General features: G+C 49.2%; 2 protein-coding genes across 7 annotated transcripts in view; both read right to left on the bottom strand.

Annotated features, from left to right (window-relative positions):
• The window catches only part of LOC132649159 (uncharacterized), a 52,115-nt gene extending 43,179 nt beyond the window's left edge, over positions 1-8,936 (bottom strand). For all 3 annotated transcript variants that reach the window (XM_060372307.1, XM_060372305.1, XM_060372306.1), the window contains exon 1: positions 1-8,936. This exon is cut by the window's left edge. The gene's annotated coding sequence lies outside the window, so the exon portion shown is untranslated.
• Ror2 (receptor tyrosine kinase like orphan receptor 2) overlaps positions 1-14,163 on the bottom strand; it is a 160,555-nt gene extending 146,392 nt beyond the window's left edge. For 2 of the 4 annotated variants that reach the window (XR_009587792.1, XR_009587793.1), the window contains exon 1: positions 13,846-14,163. Coding sequence is in view for 2 of the 4 variants with exons in the window: in XM_060373101.1 (XP_060229084.1) it covers positions 13,846-13,942 (97 nt within the window). In the remaining 2 variants the exon portion in view is untranslated. The remainder of the gene's footprint in view (positions 1-13,845) is intronic. The other 2 variants (XM_060373101.1, XM_060373100.1) reach the window with 1 other exon arrangement.
• Positions 14,164-21,231: the final 7,068 nt, after the last annotated feature.

A 21,231-nucleotide genomic window follows, 5' to 3' on the forward strand; every position in this document is an offset into this window, starting at 1 on the left:
TGAGACTTCCGGGTTGTTTACTTCCTGAGTCTTCACTAGCTTTGCTTCAGAACTTTCTGAGTTTTAGGAGCTTCCTACCAAGGGAAAGTATTTGAAATCAGGAGAAAACATTTGAAACCAGAAGAAACCGCTCCACATCAAAAATGAAAGTGCCCTAAAGGGAAAAGGAAGAAATGCATGAGACATCATGACATTCTTCAGAGTGAAAGGTATACAAGACAAACTCAGGCGTTCTTCACTTCCGGAATTTTTCATTCTCTGTGCAGACCATGATTGACTTCATGTAACTAAAAGCAAAGAAAGTGAGCCTGCATATCATGGCGCTTACTGTACTTCCTGCTCTGGACGAGGCACCCACAAGTATACCCAGCCACCCCTCAGAAGGCCACCTTGCATTTATAGTCCAAAGAACATAGAGAGACTCAAAGGTTAGGAACTAATTTTGACTCCAATTATAGCTCAAAATACTAAATGGAAATTACATAAATCGACAACACGTGAGTCTTTCTAAAGCTCCACTTTGTGTAGCTGTAGGGTTGAAGGAGAACAGCAGAAAGGATTACTGACAGTGGATGACAATGATCTCCACAGATGGCTGGGTTTTGTTTGCGTATTGTAGCTCTGAGCGCTCTTGTGGGAGAATGATCATCCTTTCGTGGTTTCTATAAATCCAGAAACAATAAATTCCACATCCAAACTTCTCCTAGCAGTTCTCAAAATAAAATACCCCCGGGGTTCAATTTGGGAAACGCGGTGTTAGAAAACACAAAGCCAGTCACCATGCCACTGCATGCAAAGTTTCCTAAGCGACCACTCGGGAGCCAAGGGAGGGGCGCCTCGCCGCTCAGGAAACTCAGCCTCTGCCTCAGAAGAAGATTCACACGTGCCACCCGTGGCCACAGCAGCTTCGGGGCTAGCCCGGTTGGTCAGTGAAGGCTCAGTCAAATTACACCTTTCAGTTACAAAGGACATGCGGACAGCTTCACAGTGGGATGGCCAGTGGACAGGCTGAATTCCATCCTGCAAAACCCAATTCATCACTACCAAGATCCTGCAGGAACACCCACAGAGTAAGGCACATGAGAGGCACAAAAAACGGACGCCAGAATTTCCTTTGAGTCCCTACTGTCATTTGAATGACGTCCCCAAAGGGTTTGGCTCCAGGGAGTATGCGACTGAGGTGGTAGAGCCTTTGAGAAGTGGGGTCCACTGCAAGATATTGGGTCGTTAGGGGTGTTGCTCTAGAAGCGGACTGTGGACCCCAGTCTCTCAGTTCCTCACTGTTCCTGCTCCTAATGTATGTGTTCACTCTAATGTACATTCCTGCTGGATTTTGCTGCCTTCAGTAGAGAACCAAGAATACGGCCACCTACAAAACCGAGAGCCAACTGCCAGGACTTTCTTTACTTCCTAAGTAACTTATGTCGTGTGTTTTATTATAATAACACAAAGCTGATACAGGCCCTGTAATCCAAAAACACAATACCAACCAAGATGCCTTCTGATGCAAGGTGGTGTCACAAAGATGTGTCACTCCACTCCCGTTTAAAAGATGACACACTCCATCTTTAAAAACCCCAAGAGAGGGCCTGGAGAGATGACTCAGTAGTTAAGAGCATTGGCTGCTCTTCCAGAGGACCCGGGTTCAATTCCTATCGCCTACATGGCAGCTCACAACTGTCGGTAACTCCAGTTCCGGGGCATCTGGCACCCTCACACAGATATACATGCAGGCAAAACACCAAAGCACATAAAAACAAATAAATCTTTAAACACACCCATACACACTGAAATGGAAAGTATTAAAAAAAAAAAAAGCCCAAGATATTAAAATCTAGAACATGGTGAAAGGTGAGGTAGTCAAGGTAAGCCCCGAAACCCAGCACACTTCCAAACAACCTCAGGAAGGAACCCAGTGTCAGCATCAACGAATGGCCTTTTCACAGAGGCACAGGACACCACGCTTGCCCAGGGACCTGACACCCACTGCACAAAGCATCACAGAGCTTTGCCATGGAACCCTGGAGCTCATTGCACCATTTACAGGCAATACTACAGGCCACAGTCTCCTCTCCTCTTACTGCTTATGTAAGCTTATAAGGAAGGAGGAACTTTGTGAATCCATTGATTTCAGGGACCTCCTGAGACTTCTGAGTTATTCACTTCCTGAGTCTTGAGACACCTTCCTCCAGGAAGGGATGTTTCCGCTCAGAGGAAACTGCTGCACAACACCTTCCGGATGGGTAAATGGATCAGCCAGGAAGACTTCAGTCCTGCAGGTTTAGCACCCCCACCATCAAGACCCAAACTCCAAAATGCTCCAACATTCAAAAGCTTTTGTGTGTTAACACGACAGCAGAAGCAGAAATTCTACATCTGGCCCCCTGTGACAGGCCGTGGGCGAAGGATAGGCACACTAACAAAGCTTTGCATCAAGTGCGTATCAAAGAGAAATGAGCCTCACACTGAGATGCGGCTCCTCGAGAAATACACATTACATGCATGAAAGTACTCCGAAATCTAAACAATTCTGAAATCTGAAAAACTTCAGGTCCCAAACATTTTGGATAAAGGAGATTCGGTCTGCAGTAACTTAGACAAAGACATTTCACTTCTGGGAAGCGACTCCACAGATATTCAAACAACTGTCAAAAAAAGAAAAAAAAATCACAGATGTTTGATGTAGGGCTGTTTCATGTAATGCCTAAAGATCAGGAGACCTGGGAAATAAATTATGCATATAATGTGACATAAAAGTAGAAATGTGACTGTTAGGTAAAAGGGAACCAGCAAGGGCAGGAAATGTGGAGGGTAGGCGGGAAATAAGACCAAAGTATGAAAGAAGATGCCACAATAAAACCCATTATTTTGCATGCTTACTTAAAATTAATTAAAAATAAACTGTTCACAGATATTTGCATTTTTTAAATGAAGAAGCTGGAAGTGCATTAATATGAAAAGGGGCTTTAGGTTTTGATATGTTTTATTGCAGTAGGTCTCACTATCCTGGGTTGGTCTTAAACATGTGCTCAAGGCTGGCCTTGAACTTCTGATTGTCCTGGGCCTAGCTCCCAAGCACTGAGCTGGCAAGGCAGCAGAGCCTGCACACATGGGAAGGACCCACAGGAACAGTTACAATGAAAACCTCTCCATGTGTGCTCTAAAGGGGCCGTGCATAGAAACCATCATGAAAAACGCTCTGCTAAGAAGAAGAAGCCAGTCTCAAAGGCCACATGGTCCATGATTCCATTTAAATGAAATTTCCACAACAGTCAAATCCTCAGAGACAGAAAGCAGATCAGTCCTTGCCAGAGACTGGGAAACAGGAGGAGGGAGATGGAGAGCAACTGCCAGTGGGTGTGGATTTCTTGTAAGGGACAGATGAAAAAGTTGAGAAACTGCATGGTAGAGATGGGGGCTGCGACAGCTTCAACCACCGGCCGACATGACATAGTCACCGGGATGGGACTCAATGTCACTTATGAACATTGGACCAGGGCTGGAGAGATGCTCAGCAGTTAAGGGCACTGGTTGTTCTTCCAGAGGACCTGGCTACAATTCCCAGCATCTACACTGTAGCTCAGAACTGTCTGTAATTCCAGTTCCAGAACATATGACACCTTCTTCTGGCTTCCACGAACACCAGACATGCAAATGGCGCACAGATATACATACAGGCAAAACACTCAAGACACATAAAGTAAAAATAAGTAAATCGTTGAAAACAGTTAGGCAGTTGGCCCAGGCCAGGCTCGCTCGCTCAACTCTCTGCCCCTGCTTTGGTTTTAAGTATACTTATAAGAGCTGGTCCAAGCCGAGGCTCACTTGACATCACAACTCCCACACGTAAATGAGACCCAGTTCACAGCAGGATTCATTCCCTGGCTGGCGAAAAAAGCAATGATGAAGAGAATTTTTAAGACGTAATCCCGAACAGCTCACTTTATGCTCCGTGCTGGCCTTCATTCTTTGTGTTTTGTTTTTCATCAACCCTGGCTTTTACAGTCTGTAGAAATGTGGTCAAGGAGGAGAAATTTGACTCCTAGTTCTTCTGAAAGTTATACTTTTCTTGGACAAGTAGATGCATTCAAAGTTTGGGAGAATAGCAAAAAAAAATAAAGAATGAACCCTATCTGAACTCTGAAAACATATTCAAGCCTTCACTAATGAGAAGTAGGTAATTGGTACTGCACTTTGCCTTGCGAAACAATGGATTTTCCCATTGAAAGAAAGGGTGTTTTATGTTCAAAATGAAGTTTGCTAACTAAAACGATAACACACTGAATTTTGCAAACAGCGGGGAAATTTGGAGCACATCAAAGCCAGCTGACTCATGAGAGAAATTATGTTCTTGGCAAAACTATTAACACCCTTGGAAAACAGAGTCCTTCCAAGCCTCATTCCTGTCCTGAGTAGTCAGAAGGCTCCTTCTTATAAAGCCTTCTCCCCCCACATCCCCAGCAGCCACTTGGGTCACCCCTGTGCTCAGCCCCCTGTTCATCCACTCCCATCGCATATTGGCACACTGAATCAATGCTTCTCCCAGAGGCATAGGCCAAACACCCCCACTCTGCACTCACCCTGCCCAAGCCATTGCCTTCTCCTTTCTCTGTCCTGCTTAAAAGACAGAAACAGTACGGAGCTAGCCAAAGGACAAAGGGCACATCCGAGAGCCCCTTCTCCTACTGACCATTGTTGATGCAGCCCCCCAGGAGCCCAGGCCTCTCCATGGGTCCCCAGAGACCAATCCATCTGCCTCATACTTCAAAGGGCTCCCACGCGTCCATAAATCACTAGGCTTGACAGCCACATCCCAGCAGCAGTGAGGATGTTTGCTCTGGTTGGCTTTTGGTTTTGCTTTTGCCCAGGCCTCTGTAAGGGAAACCATGGTCAAAGGACAGTAGGGAGCCTGGTGTCCTGGGCCTAGGTTTGGGCAGGGGAGTCCTGGAGGGTCCAGGAAGCTGTTTGTTCTCTGTCCCTGGGAGGCCACATAATCCCTGGTCAACCTGGTTCACTCTGAATCCTTGGAGGACCCACCCCCATCACAGCTCCAAACCTAATTATGACCCTCCTCTACCTAGGTAGCACAGAGACATCACCTGGACAGACAGGCAGCTGATCTGGTGAGCTCTGGAGAGCAGGCCTCAGGTGCATAAGGGCATGCAAAGAGAGGTACCTTGCACATCCTGGTCATCAGAGCAGAGTGGTCATAAAGCTCCCAGTAGGACAGTGCTGCTGTCTGGATCGCAGCAGGCCTGAGTCGTGCTGAGGCACACGGTGACCTGAATGCAAGCTGCTGAACACGGTAGAGGAAGCTGTCTTCACCACACTCACCCGGACTCTCACCAATAACACCTCCTGCTGGTGCTGGAGGGATGGCCAAGCAGCTCCACCCCCAGGCCCCAGGCTCAGCAACCCAGTGTGGGCAGCACAGTGTTCTAACTCTGAAAGCAAACTCAGCACCCAGCAGGCCCAAGTGTCTGGCATGTTGCTGGGGTTTGAGTGTGCACCTCGGAAATTCACACACCGAAAACTTAGTCCTTGACTTTTCTGATAACGTATTTAGAGATGGGACCATTGGGAGATAATTAGGATGAGACAGGGCCCAGCATGGCATTGGCAGCTTCACGAGAACAGAAAGGGATCCCGGCTGGCATGCTCGCTCTGTCTGGGCAGGAGAGCCTCATCACATAGCAACACCAGATTCTTGGACTGTCCAGCCTCTCTAACCATAAGCCAGATATTTATTATTTATTTATTTGTTTGTTTGTTTGTTTGTTTATTACTAGGGATTTATCATCACAGGGGCTTGCACATATTGGGCATGCACTAGCCCTTTTCCCAGTCTTATTCATTACAGATTACCCCAACTTGGGGGACAGTGGTAGCCCACACCTTTAACCCCAGCACTCGGGAGGCAGAGGCAGGTGGATCTCTGAGTTCAAGGCCAGCCTGGTCTACAGTGTGAGTTCCAGAGCAGCCAGGGCTACACACAGAGAAAAACCCTGTCTTGAAAAAAATTAAATTTAGCAGGCGCTGCGCTCTGTTGTATCTGTCAAAACAAAGCACCAGCGACAGGACAGCCATATGGCAGGCACTTGTCACAGCAAAAGGTAGAAAGGGAAGATGGAGGAGTCACAGGGAAGGGCCAAGCAAGCCAGTTCTAGGCTGCTCCTTCATTTGCAAGCCAGGCTGCTGCTCCCTGGTCAGTACTTTCTATGTCGCCTCCTGGGCGTCCCTTACTACACCTACATTTTCTAAGAAAGGACCCGCCCCAAAGAGCTCATTGCATCATTTCCTGAAACCCACCCTCCAAAGGAAGGCCACAAACTGAGGGACCAGGAGTCAGACCACCGCCTGTCTTTCTTTCTTTGCAGAGGGAACCACAATTCAACTCCACTAACATAGTATTCTGTTAGTAGACATTAAAAAGTCAAAATGACCTGCATTCGTAACGGCCCTAAAATGGGAAACCGGGAGCTGGAAGTTGGTTCGGTGGGTTAAGCGGCCGCCACACTAAGTATGAGGGCCTGATTTGGACCCCGGGCGCCACATAAGATCTGGATGCAGTGATACTCATCCGTAAGGCTGGTACTCGCAGAGGACAGGCAGATCCTGAGGAGCTCACTGCCTCCATGCCAGCTGAAACAATCAGCTCCAGGCTAGTGAGAGAACCTTTCTCAAAAACCAAGGTGTGTCCTCCACGCATGCTCACCCGGGCAAGCACACACAGACAGATACACAAACACACACACACCCTCAGCTAACGTAAGACACCCCCTCTGCACCCTAAGATTTCATTTCAAGGATAGCCATCAAAGGCAGAGTCATTAGGGTGGAAAGGAGAAAGCACGCAGACACGTTTACTGAACCATACAAACGGTACCTTGCTACCATCCTACCTGTCTTATCCAGAAACGTCTGGCAATTCTTCTGTTGGAATCCACAGGACCCAGTGTCACATAGAGTGTGTGTGTCCAGTGTGTAACCCGCACTGGAGCAGAAGCAGTGCTTACCTAGCTTAGATGCGTGAAGACCTTCTGTGGCTTTGGCATACCGGAGTCTCCACAATGAGCAGCTGAGCACGCTCACTGTTTAGCGAACACGGAGTAGGTGCAACTCAACGCTAACGGACAATGCCAGCCAGCCCTGAAAGCGGCACGCTGCAGACCCAACTGCCACACTCCAGCAGCGCCCTGACCCCCATTCTCACTGAGTCAAGGGGAGAAGTCAAGAGCATTGGAAAACCGATTCTAGCCTATGCTGCCTTGATGATGAAGTCCAACTCCGTTTACGAATTACAAATTAGTGGCCTTTTATATCCGTTCTTCGGCAAACTACCTACCTTTCACAACACTGACAGCTAATAATACAGCACAGCTGCTCCATGAGCCTCCCCGAGGCTGCCTATCCTGCTTTATGGCCAGATTCTTGTGCTGGCTCAGGATATGATCCCAGTGTGATCATCCAGTGATCACCCACACTAGAGGCATGAAGTGTCACCTAGCTAAGGTTGTGTGCGCTCTCTGCTCTGGCTATTCTTGTCCGCTTGCAGATTAGGAAAACAATGAAATGCCAGAGAGCATGCACATTCCCTGCTCAGTCCATCACTTGAGACTCAGTACTTACTCAGCCCAATGCTTAGACTTAGCACTCAATGACGCCCTGCCCACCACAGCCCGCATAACCTCTCTCTGCACCACTGAGCAGGTAACACCTTGTTCAATGAGTCCCCTCGCTTCCTTCACCCCTCCTACTCACTTATGTATTAAAGTTAAGCATTCTCTCAAAACCCATGACCACTCAGAATTCAGATATGACTACCCTTGAAAGCAGTGTTTGTGGCAGGAATAAGGAAATTGAGATGACCACATCCATGATTCAAAACTAAGTTAACAGTGGCCTTCTGACATGAAGAAGCGAGGCCTCTCGAGGACAGAATAGGGGTAAGACACACATGGGCACAAGCCAAGGAAACCAGGAGCCACCAACAAGCAGAAGAAAGAAGTGCCCCTCAGGGCTCACTGTCCATGTTCGTCCACCTTCCAGAGCCGTGAGAGGGTGACTTGTGTAACACCATGAGTCCTACAAGACTCACCTACAGCCATCTTCCCTACTTCCTGTCAATACTGAGCCACAGATGCCTACTCTGTCCACGCTCGTCTCACTGCCCCAGGTTTGGAAAGCCTCCAGGCTGGCCCCTGTGTGCTCACAACACACCCATCATTTTGGACCACTGACCCACTCTCTCCCACAAGCACATGTCCCAGGCCCAGCCCGATCCTTCTGTATCACGGCCCTATCTTCAACCACGGCTCCAAGGCATGCCGTCTCCTTTAATGTGCAGCAGGGTTTAGAGGAATAAAGATTTGGGAGCTGGGAGCACTCAGTGCTAATGAGGTGCTAAGAGCAGCTGCTATGTAAAAAGGAATATGGTTTTGGAACTATGGGTCCGCAGTGGAACGCTACATACAGTGTGGTTGCACACAAGTCCTGAGTCACACTGACGCCTCCAATTCCATTCCCAGGCCTTCCCTCCACATCCACTGCACATCCCGCAGAGAGATGTCTGGTTCCGACGCGCAGCACGCTTCTCGTTCACTCAGTCCTGCAGTTTACACAAAGTGCCAGGTCCCAGCGGAAGCCTATCCTGGCAATGTGAGAGCAAGTCTGCTTTGCTGGCGGCATTTGGTTTTCCCCGTTGGCGGAGGTCACACAGTCAAGGTGTCACATCTAACATTGACACGAGCTAAGTGACTCTCTCCTTGATCCCACTGGTGTCTTGCCACCACTTGCAATAGAAAATATTTGACTTGTTTGCTGTCATTCAGCTCTAATCTTCTGGTCCTCTTCCGTACTTAATAAAGTTTTTCAAAAGCATTCATTCATTCATTCATTTGAAGCTGGGTCTCTCTGCAAGCCCTGGCTGTCCTCAAACTCACTATGTAGATCAGGCTGTCCCTCCCACTCCCCCCCCCCCCAGACTCCCAGGACCCCGCCTGCCGCTGCCTCCCCGTAACTGGGCTTAAAAGCATGCACCACTACGTCTGGCTTTAACATTACAGTCTGAGTGAGTAGAGCTTCAACATGTTCCTTAAGGCAAAGCCTACGAAGGGTTCAAGAATAAACTGAGAACAGAAGGAAAGTCTGTAAACACAAGCCAGGCTGAAAGGTTTCCCTGCAAGATCAGAACAGAACAGCAGTGTCCGCTTTGAACACGTGTTCAGCATGGTGGCAGAGGTTCACGATGGAACAGTTAGATTAAATAAGTAAATGAGAAATACAACTGTCTGTCCGCAGCTAACCAATATGACCTTATTAGGCGGAAAATCCACAAAGTACTATCTGAGCAAATAAATTCTGCAAGAAATAATAAATTCTGCAGGGAAAAAAAAACCATCAGTGTGTACAAGATAACTTCTACAAACCACACCAAAAAAAAGAAAATCAAGAAAGCAATTTCATGTAATAAATAATAAATAAAAAAGAAAGCAATTTCAATTATAATAACATCAAAGAGAGAGAGAATACTTCAGCGTTGTTAATTATGGAAGCAAAAGACTCAAAAGACTGCAGACTATAAAACACTGATGAATGAAATGAAAGATTTATGTACATCTGTGTTTATGCACTGAAGACAGTACTGTAAGAAACCAAGTCTACTGAACACCATCCACAGATTCAATGCAGTTCCTGACAAACCCCAGCCGGCCATATGTGGCTAAGGACACCTGCCATGAGGCCAGCAAGGCAAAGGAAGTGAATGTGTAGTGTTTTATTTTAAATAATTTTAGCTTAAATAATCACATGTGCCTGGCAGCTCCTATATTCCACAGCATAAAAGTTACAATGAGTTCAAGCCAAAAATGTTTCTGTAATTTAACTGTACATCCGGTTAGCTGTCCTTCCAGGAGGGTGTGGAAGCCATTAGGCTGGGGTATGGGTGATGGTGGGGGCCCCTCCCCCACTCCTGGAGGTTCAGGCCAGTGAGCACATTCTCCCCCTGATAACATCTCAGAAGTGGTGGAGTGCTTACTGAAGCTCACTCCAACACAATTAAACACACACACACTTCCCACTGGGGCTTAAGACCTTGTAGAGGCCTAGCGACTTAGTCAAATTAGGCTCAATTTTTTTTCTGTAATTATTTCCTTTCCTTTGGCTTTTTGATGGGGGGGAGGGGTGGCATCAGAATTAAAACTTACAGACAAGGCCTTCCCCGCCCCAGAAATTTCATCAGTGACAATAACCAAACCAAAAACAATCCCGTTTTGAAAAGCGTTATGAAAATCTTCAGTGTGGTCACTCCGTCAGTATGACTTCAAACAGCTTACACCCTAGACAGATTTTATGAGCGTTGCGCATGTAAGCGGGGCTGTCCCGCCCTCGTCTCCAACTTGGCAAGTTCCTCAACGAAACCAAATAAATACACGCTGGGCAAAGAAGGCCCTCTACAGCCCTGTCGGCTGCCGCCATAGCTCCTCCAGTTACTTGGATTTTTTTTTTTTTAACTACACCTCCCATTCAGCTCCTCACTGGCACGATCAGTGGAATGGTGCAAATCTAAGACCCCAAAGCCACAGTGGCCAAATGGATCCTTTTTACCCAACAGCCCTTTACACAAAACAACTAGTAACCACACACACACCCAAGAAAAACACAATCCTGGCTCTGCTTTGAAACCCTGGGTTTGGCATTGGGGAGTGGGGTCACTGGAGTTCCCCCAAGGAGGAAACAGCCTAATAGCTCACAAAGAGCTGTCCTAGCCAGGAGACCCATGAAGAAAAAAGCCAGCCCTGAACCCTGAGTGGGGCGCAGCAGAGCAAACCTTCACCACTGCGTAGCAAGGAAAGGTGTCTACCATTGTTTCCTCCCCAAGTCTCCAGACAACAAGCAAATAAATACCAGAAGACCTGTCTGTCCCGTTAGGAGGTCGTTCATAAATCTTCAGGCAGGCATAACATTTAGAAGTAGTGTGTAGACTCAGTGCTTCTTAATGGCACTACCATCCAGGCCTACCCCACTAACTCACTGTAAGGAGGGCTAAAATACTTCCAAAAAGGATTCACCTCCCCTACCAGTCAAAGGAGCCGCTTCTAACTCCTGAGTAGCTATGCCATTTCCTTCAGAAAAGATTGCCTTGCATCAAGTGTAGCTTCTCCCAAGCTTGTAAATCTCCCAGGCTAACTGTTTAAAGGGGCGACCAGGGGCTTGCTGCAAGTCACACAAACGCCAACTACAGCCACGCTCTGAGCAAACAATGGGAACAATGCTTTAGCAGTGAAAACAGAAGCCTCACCAGTGTGCTGCTTTCAGTCTGCAGAGGGCTGCCATCAAAACTGCTCCCGAGACGCAGCGTTTTAAACCAGTGCTTTTGTTTTTGTTTTGCACGTGAAAATACCAAGCAGAATTCTTGTCGGCTTTCTAACCATAGCAGGTTAACTAAATCAAGGGCAGCCGCAGGGCTGGAGCGGTAGCTCCGCGGTATGGTCCCTGCCTAGCATGCATGAGGCCACAAGTTCTGGGTTGTTTTGTTTTGAATGGAACCTGGCTGACTGGACCCACTCCCCTGATAGCGTATGTCCATGATGCTCAGACTCTCAAGGGTGACAGTCTTCTCCATTGGATGCCAGGGCTCAACTTGAAATTGTTATTAAACACTGAAAAGTTTCAAATGTATAGCTTTTCCCTGCTTGGTACTCAACCATAATAAGAAAAACATGTTTTACTACATGCAAAAAAATCTTTTCTGTTTCCACAAAGTCTTCTTACACAAGATGAGATGATCTTGTTTCTTTTCTTCTAGAAGACTGTCATTGGGTATTGTGACCATCACTCCAGGGAACTGGGCCAGAGGCAATCTGGGCCCTGCCAAAATGAGTGGCAGGAGAAGGCTAAAGCCCTCCCTAACCCAGATCAGAGTCCCAGAGCAGGTATCTGTGTCCTTAGGGAATGAAGTCTGCTATAAAAATATGGGAGAACAACATACACCCTTTTAAAACAATCGTCCCATGTTTTTACATCCCAAATCATTTCAAGTATAGAACTCTACAATTGCCGAGACTCACTCCTTGACAATAAAAAACATCTAAACACCCAAACTTTCTATAATAATCCCCTGTCTCTCTCTCTCTCTCTCTCTCTCTCTCTCTCTCTCTCTCTCTCTGTGTGTGTGTGTGTGTGTGTGCTGTTTACTTGAGTGAGAAGCAATCTAGAAACAAGAGAAACACAGCCTACTCTTTCTAGAGATTATAGTTCCATTTCACTAGCAAAGAAAATTTGCCTCCACAAAAGGAAGGAAGGAAGGAAGGAAGGAAGGAAGGAAGGAAGGAAGGAAGGAAGGAAGGAAGGAAGGAAGGAAGGAAGGAAGGAAGGAAGGAAGAAAAATGTCCTTTCTGCCAAAGTGAAGGCGGTACTCAAACTGCTACATCCAAAATGCAGACGGACTTTTCCATTCTGATTACAAACTTGACTTTAAGCAACCAAGGCTTCACCCTCCTTCTGGACCCCTCACCATAGCAGATCCCATCCCCCACACCAGCTACACCTCAAGACTCCTCCAAGCCTCAGGATTTGCAAGGACCTCGCTGCTACCAAAAAAGGCCGAAATCTCTGTAGAGGCCACCACTTTACAGCCCTCTAGTTTCAAGAGAATTTCTTGCTGGTGGAGAAGGGCGAATCCTTGCAGGGGGCAGTTTGCTAATGACATTAATTTAGGATGCCTCATACTCTCCCATGCTGCACTCTGCGGTTTCTGCTTTCGTAGAGAGAGGTGTCAATACAGATCAACTCCTCAGAAACGGTGGACGCCCTCAGCGTCAGCTTAAGCCCAAACGCCACCCCCAACACCCTGCCCCCAGCATTTCTCATCTCCCTTGGGCCGGATACAAGAAAGCGCCCAGCACAGCAGGACTTGGGAAGAGCCGGGTGTCCTGCGGCCAGCCTCCGCTCCCTAACTCTCACCTGCTTGCAGGAGCGCTGGGGGATGGGGGGCCTGACGCTGTCCCAGTATGGCGCGTCTCTCGCAGTTCAGAAACTGAGGGGCAAACCTCTAGGCCTGGAGGTCGCGTCTGCCCTCACTCAAGCCAGCAGGGTGAGGGGATTCTGGCTACGAACCTCCCGGCCAGTAGGTGCTCTGGGACTCGTTGCCGCCGCCTCCTCTGGCCACTACTGTCGTTTCTGCCCAAGTAGCCTCCAAAACACTTCTACGCTCCTCGACGGGGTCCCCTGAGCCCCGACCAAGCCCACGCAAAAGTCCCCCAGAGGTGGAAGAAACAAGCGAGGAAACTCCCGGGGAGGGGGTACAACGACACTCCCTTCAGCCCCACAACATCATGTCCGAGGGGCTAAGCCCCCACCACGCAGGGTCCACCAAACACCACTTTGGCCAGCAATTACAACAAAGGGAAAAGCAAAACCTTCGATCACAGGTCCCCCACTGCCCCAGGGAAAAAAGATTAACGCGGATTAACTTCATCTGCCCCAGAGGCAGACGACCTACAAGGGATGCTACGGGGACTGGAAGGGCGACCTGGGAAGAAACGACGGAGTCGGGTCTTGGGACACCCGGAGCAGGTCTACCGGTGCACAGCCCGACTGGGACGCACTTGCGAAAGCTCCCCACCGCTGCCCACCCCGGCCTCTGGAAACACTTAGTGGTCCCTAGAGCGCAGCTCATTGGAACCAGCTCCAGGCGACGCAGGGCACCGGCCCAAGCTGGCGCCGAGCGCGCGGCATGGCCTCGCCTGGCGCCCCACGATCGGGAGCACCGGCGCCCGCGCGGCGGCCCGGCACAGAGTGGCGGGGGAGCCGGCGAAGCTCGGAGGGCGCACGCAGGGTCCTTACCTGAGGTCCAGGGTGTCCAGAGCAGGAGCGCCGCAGCCGTCCAGACGGCCCGGGCGCACAGAGGCACGCGCCACGGCCGCGCCCAGCCCCGAGCCATGCTGCGGGCTGTGGGCGCCGGGTCGCCTGCTGCGCGCTCGGCCTTCGGGCTTCGGGCCGGGCGCCTCCACCCCTCCCCTCCACGCGTCCGCTCCTTTCTTCCCCGCGCCTCGCAGGCTGGTCCCCTTCGAGGGTCACTCTAGCGTCCGTCTCTCCCCGCCCCGATGCGCCGCCGATCAGCCGCGGAGGCTTCGGGGCTCGGGCGTCCCGCCGGCCGCCGGGACGAGCACGGGGGGCGGAACGCGGGCGGGCGCGCAGGAGGCAGGGTCCCCGGCTCGCCCGCCCCGATGGGCAGAGGCCGGCGCCGGCGCCCTCTGCCGGAGCGACTCGAGGGCGGCGACCGGAGCGCGCGGGAAGGAGCCTGGTCCGCCCCCGCGGCCCGCAAGCCGCCTGCAGCGCCCGCCCTCCCGCCCACGCCTAGGGACCTTGCTCTCCCATCACCCGAAACTGTTGCCACCCACCCCATAGTCAGGGGCCTGGAAACCTGGGTACCTGGGTCACCAATCAGAAACTAGGCCACACTTCATGAAGCTAACCTCACCTCCATGAAGGAAGCCAGTCAGTCACTGGCTCTTGGAAATCCTGGGCGCGGAAGCAAGAACTGAGGTGTGGACTTTGCACAGATGTTGCAGAAAATAACCGGCCGCGTCCCCACGGGCGCCCTACCAAGCCCCTTGGGGACAATCAGAACTCTCGGAAAATCGAACAACTCTTGCAAGCGTAGCAGCAAGGAGGCTGCCCGCGGGAGGGCGATGGTATCTGAAGTCACTGTGGCCTGTAGTTTACTGTGGAGAGCAAAGTGTGTCATTTTACCCATAAAGAGCTGAATGCTATTTGTTCTCCGCAGAACTCCCCCCCGCCCAAAAAAAAAAAAAAAAAAAAAAAAAAAAAAAAACATGCCGACGTAATTTGCTTTCTTTATAAAAAGACATTTGTACGCAATTCAGATCGCATGCTTTCTTGATTATTCTTGCTTTTGCTTAGCACATGAAAAGATTGGGATTCGGAAAGGCTGATCCTCTTGTTTGTAGCTGAGGAAATTTGTTCTCTCTCTCTCTCTCTCTCTCTCTCTCTCTCTCTCACACACACACACACACACACACACACACACACACAGCGTTTGAAGTCTCCTGCCTTGCTTTGTGCAGTTTAACTGATGAACAAATGAGTGTTTTGCCGAGCTCTGGTTCCTGTTGATTGGTGTGAGGGAGTAAGGCCTGTGAGCTTGCTCACCTGAAAATGGCACCTACAACCTCGGGCTGGCCGGGAATGAGTCTCTGTGGTGTCTGTTCACGGAGAGCCTGAGCTGGCCCTTGCCGCACCCCCTACCCAGTTTGTCTGGAGAACATCTCTTCCAGTTCTGCAGGGAGCAGGGCGGTGGTCAAGGATTGCCAGAGGTGTGTCTGTAGAGTTTCCTCTTTTCACCTTCCTTTGGGGCCCTTGAGTATCCTCTGTAAATCCTTTAAAATAGCAAACTCTAAGAGTTGGCTTGAAGCACTCAGGTCTCCCTGTCTTCGTGTGTGTGTAAACAGGTTCGTAAACAGGTAATCATCCCCATGCCTTTTGTGTAGAGGCTAAAAGTCAATGACAGGCTCTTGCCCTATTGCTTGCCCCCTTCATTTGTTAAGATGGAGTGTATCCCTAACCCTGAAGTTTGCAGTGTTAGCAGTCAGGAAAGTCTCTGCCCTTCCTCTGCACCCTGCCACCCTCTTGTCCCTGCGCTGGAGTCACAGATGTACACCAGGACGCAGCTTTCCCGTGGATGCTGGCGATTCCAGCTCAGTCTTCACACTCAACAGACCCTTTGCCCATTGCACCATCTCTCCAGCCCAGACCATTCAGATGTAGGGAAAGCAGACAGGGCTGCGGAGAACAGTCCTAGGACCTTTGCCACCTGTGTCACTCCAGCGCTTGAAGGTCCGGCCAGTTGCCTCCTCAGCTGTGCTGTTCCTCTGTGGCTTTCAGGCTTTCTCGAATTAACCCGTTGTCCTCACCTATTTGGTCTCTTCACACCACCAAATCCCACAAAAGTGATCCTGATTTTGTTTCTGTTTTGATTGGTTTTCTGTGATGCTGAGGGTTGGACCCAGGGCCTGGCACATACGAGGCTAATCTCTCCACAGAGTCATATCCCCAACCTTGACTGGAAAATAACACACACACACACACACACACACACACACACACCAGTTTGTGAACTGGGGTCTGAACTGCAGGCTGTGAAACACGACTCCTTTAAGCTCCTTCACAATTACCTTTGCACAGTTTCTCATTCTAAATTCGCCATCCATCACTCTGGGTGTTTCTCCCCACATTTCACTCCCTTCTGTTGGATCACCCCAGCCAAATCGAAGATGTCAAAACACGAGCTTTCTCGCTGGCTAGCTGAAAGTGGCTTAGACAAAAGCCAACACGGAATTTCATTTTCCTGCCTGCCTGTAGTAGTTACCATTTGCAGTTAACAAACTGTCCCAAACACGAGAGCTTCAGTCAACGTTTATTATTTCATGTTTCTGTGGATGAAGAATTCGGGGCTGGGAAAATAGTGGGAGAAAAGAATCCTTGGGATTAACTGGTACACCCCCATGCAGGCGGCAGTTGTCTTGATGCTTCATGATTGGCAGCCAGAGAGAAGAAGCCAGCATACTCTCCACTAATGAGGGTCGAGGGTAGTAGGACGGGAGCCAGCCAAGGCTGTGACAGCACCCAGCGCACATCAGGGAAGGCTCTTGGGGTAGAGCTTGACAAATGGGTCCTGGAATATCCTGGAGAACAGAGGTGACAATATATGCGTTAATTTGCATTTTCTTAATGAATAGTAATGTCTTTACTCTGCACTATAGTACCTTTCCTTCGCTCACCAACAGCCTAACTTTCTTTTGGGAACTATCTCTTAAAACCTGTTTCTTTTTATTTGAAATGGGGGGGGGGCGCTCAGAATTTAACTCAAGTTCTTTTACATGTTGGACATTTTGATCCACATCCCCAGCCTTTATTGTTGTCGGTTTTGGATGTACTCATTTTTATTTCACATGTATGTGTGAGTACCTACATGCAGGTTTGTGCACTATACGTGTGCAGTGCCAGAGGAGGCCAGAAGAGGGCATTAGATTCCCCCTAAGCTAGAGTTACAAATGGTTGTGAGCTGCCCTGTGAAGGCTGGGAAGTGAACCCTTGACCTCTGCAAGAGCAGCTGGTGCTCTTAGCTGCTGAGCCAGCTCTCCGTACTACCACCACTCCTTTTTGACAGGGGTTTGCTATGAACCAAGGTTGGCCTTGGTTCGTTCATTTGCTGTTGTTGTTTTTAGACAAGGGTACATATATCCTAGGCTAGGCTCAAAGCTGTTATGTAGCCAAGGATAACCTTGAGTGTATCCTGCCTCTGCTTCCTGAGTCCTAGGATTTCAGGCATGTAGGAACACATTCACTTTACGTGGTGCTGGAGATTTAACCCAGAGTCCCCTGGATGTTAGGCAAGTACTCCCCCACTGAGGGACAGCTCCAGCTCCAGGTTTGCTTTTAATTGTGTTGTGTACTGTCTTGTTTTGTCTGTTTTAAGAATTATTTGTAGCCAGTCATGGTGGCATGCATCTTTAATCCCTGAACTTGGGAGGCAGAGGCAGGCAGATCTCTGTGTCTGAGACCAGCCTGGACTACATAGTTAGCCCCAGGGCAGCTAGAGCTACATAGTAAGACAGTCTCCAAAAAGAAGGAGGGGGAGGAGGGTTGGAAGAGGAGAAGAAAAGAGGAGGAGGAGAAGAAGAAGTTAAGTTGTTCTCAACACCAGGTCAACTGAGGTAAAGATGGCACTTTTTCCATCTTCTCCACCCCACAATGGGATCAGGGCTTCAGGTAGAGTGGATAGAATCTCACCTGCCAACACATGTCCCAGGAGTCATGATATCTGTTACTATATTTTGGAACCATTTCCCCTGTGCTGCATGAGCACAGCCATCTGAAGCCCAGACAGGTTCAAAGGCGTGATTCCACCCATGCCCAGCTTACTGGACCAGCGTTTTTACTGTGGTTGTTGATGGGGGCATGGGTCACTGGATGGCAGATGTAGCTCTGAAAGTTCAGCATGGGTGACAACAGGTAAAAGCTGAACACTGGCATTCTCTGTACTCTTTGCAGGCAGCTCCACTGAAGACCCTCATCCATCACCACCAGCTGTTAAGTGTGTCACATTTAGGAGGGGCCTTGTGAGGCTTATAAGTTTCATGAGCTTCCTGAGGCTTAGGAGTCTCTCTCTTCCCTCCAGGAGAGAAATTTGGAGCAAAGGGCTACAGAGCACCCACAGAGCGCATATGTTGAAGGCTGGCTGATTACCAGTGGCACTGTAGTGAGGTAGTGGACCACTGAGGAGGTGAAGGCAACTGTGGGTTCACAAACCTGGAGGGTCATAGTTTAAAAAACTGTCTGAAGGGCTGGAGAGATGGCTCGGAGGTTGAGAGCACAGTCTGCTCTTCCAAAGGACCAGAGTTCGATTCCCAGCACCCACATGGTGGCTCACAACCACCTGCAACTCCAATCCAAGGGACCCAACACCATCTTTTGGCCTCTGAGGTCCCTGCATGCATATGGTGCACAGATAGACATGCAGGCAAAATACCCAAACACGTAAAATTAAAATACAGGAGAAAATGAAGGAAACTATCTGAAGTTTTAAGCTTTATGTCAGGAAAGATGCTGACGGGACATAGTTTCCCATTACTTGCACAAAGACGAGTACGGCATGCCTGGCACGGCATGTGGAGAGGGTCTTCTCCCATGACACTAAATAAATGGTGGCTCACAACACCAGTTTTAATCCCAGCTAGGAATCCAACAATCTCCTTGTGTTCCAACACCAACAACCCAGAATTAGCCGGGGTCTCTGCAGGTTTAAGGGCCAGCATGGCCACACTCCAGATGCCAATCACATGTGCTGCAAGTGCACCGGTTCCTACCTCTTCTCGGTCTGAAAACTTGCTAGAGCGTCTCCCCTAAAGTCCAGAGCACTCTGCTACTTTGTCTTTCCAGGAGTTCATAAAGGCTTCAAGGCAGGAACAGCCAGGTGACAGAGCTGCACAGGGCACGCTATGGCTCAGGTGGCTGCGGGGTGTGGAGCCTCCACATCCTCTCTAGGCATGTTGACCATCCTGGAAGGCCTCTAAACCCCATAATTCAAAAGGCTCACATGGAAGATTATCTATGGAGCCATGATTAGTATCTTCCTTGGAGACAACTAACCAGCAGTTAAAAACAAAACAACACAACAAAAAACCTGTTCACTCTGGAGACCTATTGAAGGAGTGTCAGCAGGACTTGGTCCAACCTGGACAGTGGAGATGGGTCTCTTTATGAAAGCTGTTCCCTGCCTAGGTAGCCACCCTCTTATCCCAGAAGTTTGCAACTACTTCAAACTTCCAGCAGTGGAGAAGAGCCTACCCAAGTGAAGATACACTAGTCAGCTGCAAACAGGAGAAGAGGGAGTCTGGAGCCAGAGGGCCCAGGGGCCTAGAGAAAGTCTGACTCCAAGAAGCCGCCCCTACTCCCACATCTGCCTTCCCCACTCCTTTGGTAGGAGTTGTTTGTCTGTGTTAATGAAGTTTGTTGTTCTGTTTTGTTATTCCTCTCTCTGCCTCTCGTTACTGTGCTCCCTTGTCAATGTGGAACTGTTGCTTTCACTGTCTGCTGCCTCCAGGATCTGGAACTGTTTCTTTGTGTCTGAGACCCTCTGGATCCTCTTTCCTTCCAACTCAGGTTCCCATCCAACCTCAGTTCTGTACTGTTGCTTCCCATCATGCACCCTCACTATCTTTGCTACTTCCACTCTAGGCCAGTAGCCGCTAGCTCTGTGTCCCTCACTGTAGATCTCTTAGCTGTCACTCTCTGTCAGTGGCTTCTTTTTGTCCAATTGTCACTTTCTCCCAGGACATTCTACAATCCCAGGGAACAAACTGAAGTCACCCTAGATGACCTTTACCCTCCCAAGACCCTCGTTACACTACAATATGCTGTCCACACTCACTCTGGCCGCTCATACAGGTGCCTCAGATGTCACTGTAGCTCCTCCAAGTGCCAGTGACCCATGCGTATATTGTCATCTGTAAACCTAGCCTCCCTGATACAGTCAGATTACAATGAGGTCGGTAGGGTGGGCTCTAATCCCATTTGACTGCTACCTTCAGGAAATGAAGAAACTGGATGAGCAATAGTCACCACAAGAAATGTGGGTCATGTTGCCACAGCCGAGTAGGTACCATTAGCTAGGAGAAAGGTTTTATGAGGTATCCCCACACACACTGCCCCCGGGGCCTTTGGTGCTGTCAACAGCTTCATCTCAGGCTCCGACCAACCGAACTTGGAGACGATACTCCTGCTGCTTAAGCCACTCAATGCTGTGTACTTGGTTATGGAAGGCCCTGACCTCACAGAAAGTGGAAGAGCACAGGAGGAGTGGCTGGCATCTCAGCCTCTTGTTAGAGAAGTGTCAGACATAATGAAACTCGCCCAGCAAAATTTCCTCACCTGGACCAAACGCATTGTTCTCAAATGCTGGGGAAGAGGACCCAAGTCCCTTTCCCTCTGGAGGATCGGACCCTTAACTGCTTTGTAGACACGGATTGATTTATTTCTTACAGGTGGCCTTGGACGCTCTCCCACTAAAGGCACCCTAAGAGAGGCCATTCAGATAAAGCAGAGAGCTGGATCTGTAGACCTCAGGTAAGTTGAGTGACAGTTTGCAGCCCTTCAAGAGGAGTGGGGTTGGTGGTTGGAAGTCCTCATACTAAGCAAACCCCAAAATGCTGGCATGAGGTGTGACCCTGGGTCCCCATATCCAAAAGAAGTCATTCTGTGGTGTTAATAAGATGTGGTGATCCTCTCTGGGACAGTCCTTAAATATGAGCTGACGATTCCTCCTGCCCCTCAGAAGTTCTGTGTGTAGGAGGGTGACCACACCATCCTGCCTCTCCCTCTCCTGTGCTTTGTTACATCTTTTGGGAATTTTTTTTTTTTTTTTTTTTTTTTTGTGGGGAGGGCCTGTAGGCCAAACCCAAGTCTACAGAGATAAGGTCATTGTGGACACAGAAACAGCTTTGCAGATGTCAGAGAGCTGCAGACCGATGGTGATACAGCAGAAAAGCTTTGGGAAATGAGAAAGACACGGAAGAAAAGGAATGAACAAGCTGCTCTCTCTTGTCCAACAGACAGTGCGTGCGGTCTACCAAGGACCATTTTAGTGTTGGGCAGATACTCACTTGACATCACGTTCTTGTAGTCAATTTACAGAAGGACACTGAGGAT

The sequence above is a fragment of the Meriones unguiculatus genome, chromosome 19 (assembly GCF_030254825.1).
Source record: "Meriones unguiculatus strain TT.TT164.6M chromosome 19, Bangor_MerUng_6.1, whole genome shotgun sequence".
NCBI classification, from domain to species: domain Eukaryota; kingdom Metazoa; phylum Chordata; class Mammalia; order Rodentia; family Muridae; genus Meriones; species Meriones unguiculatus.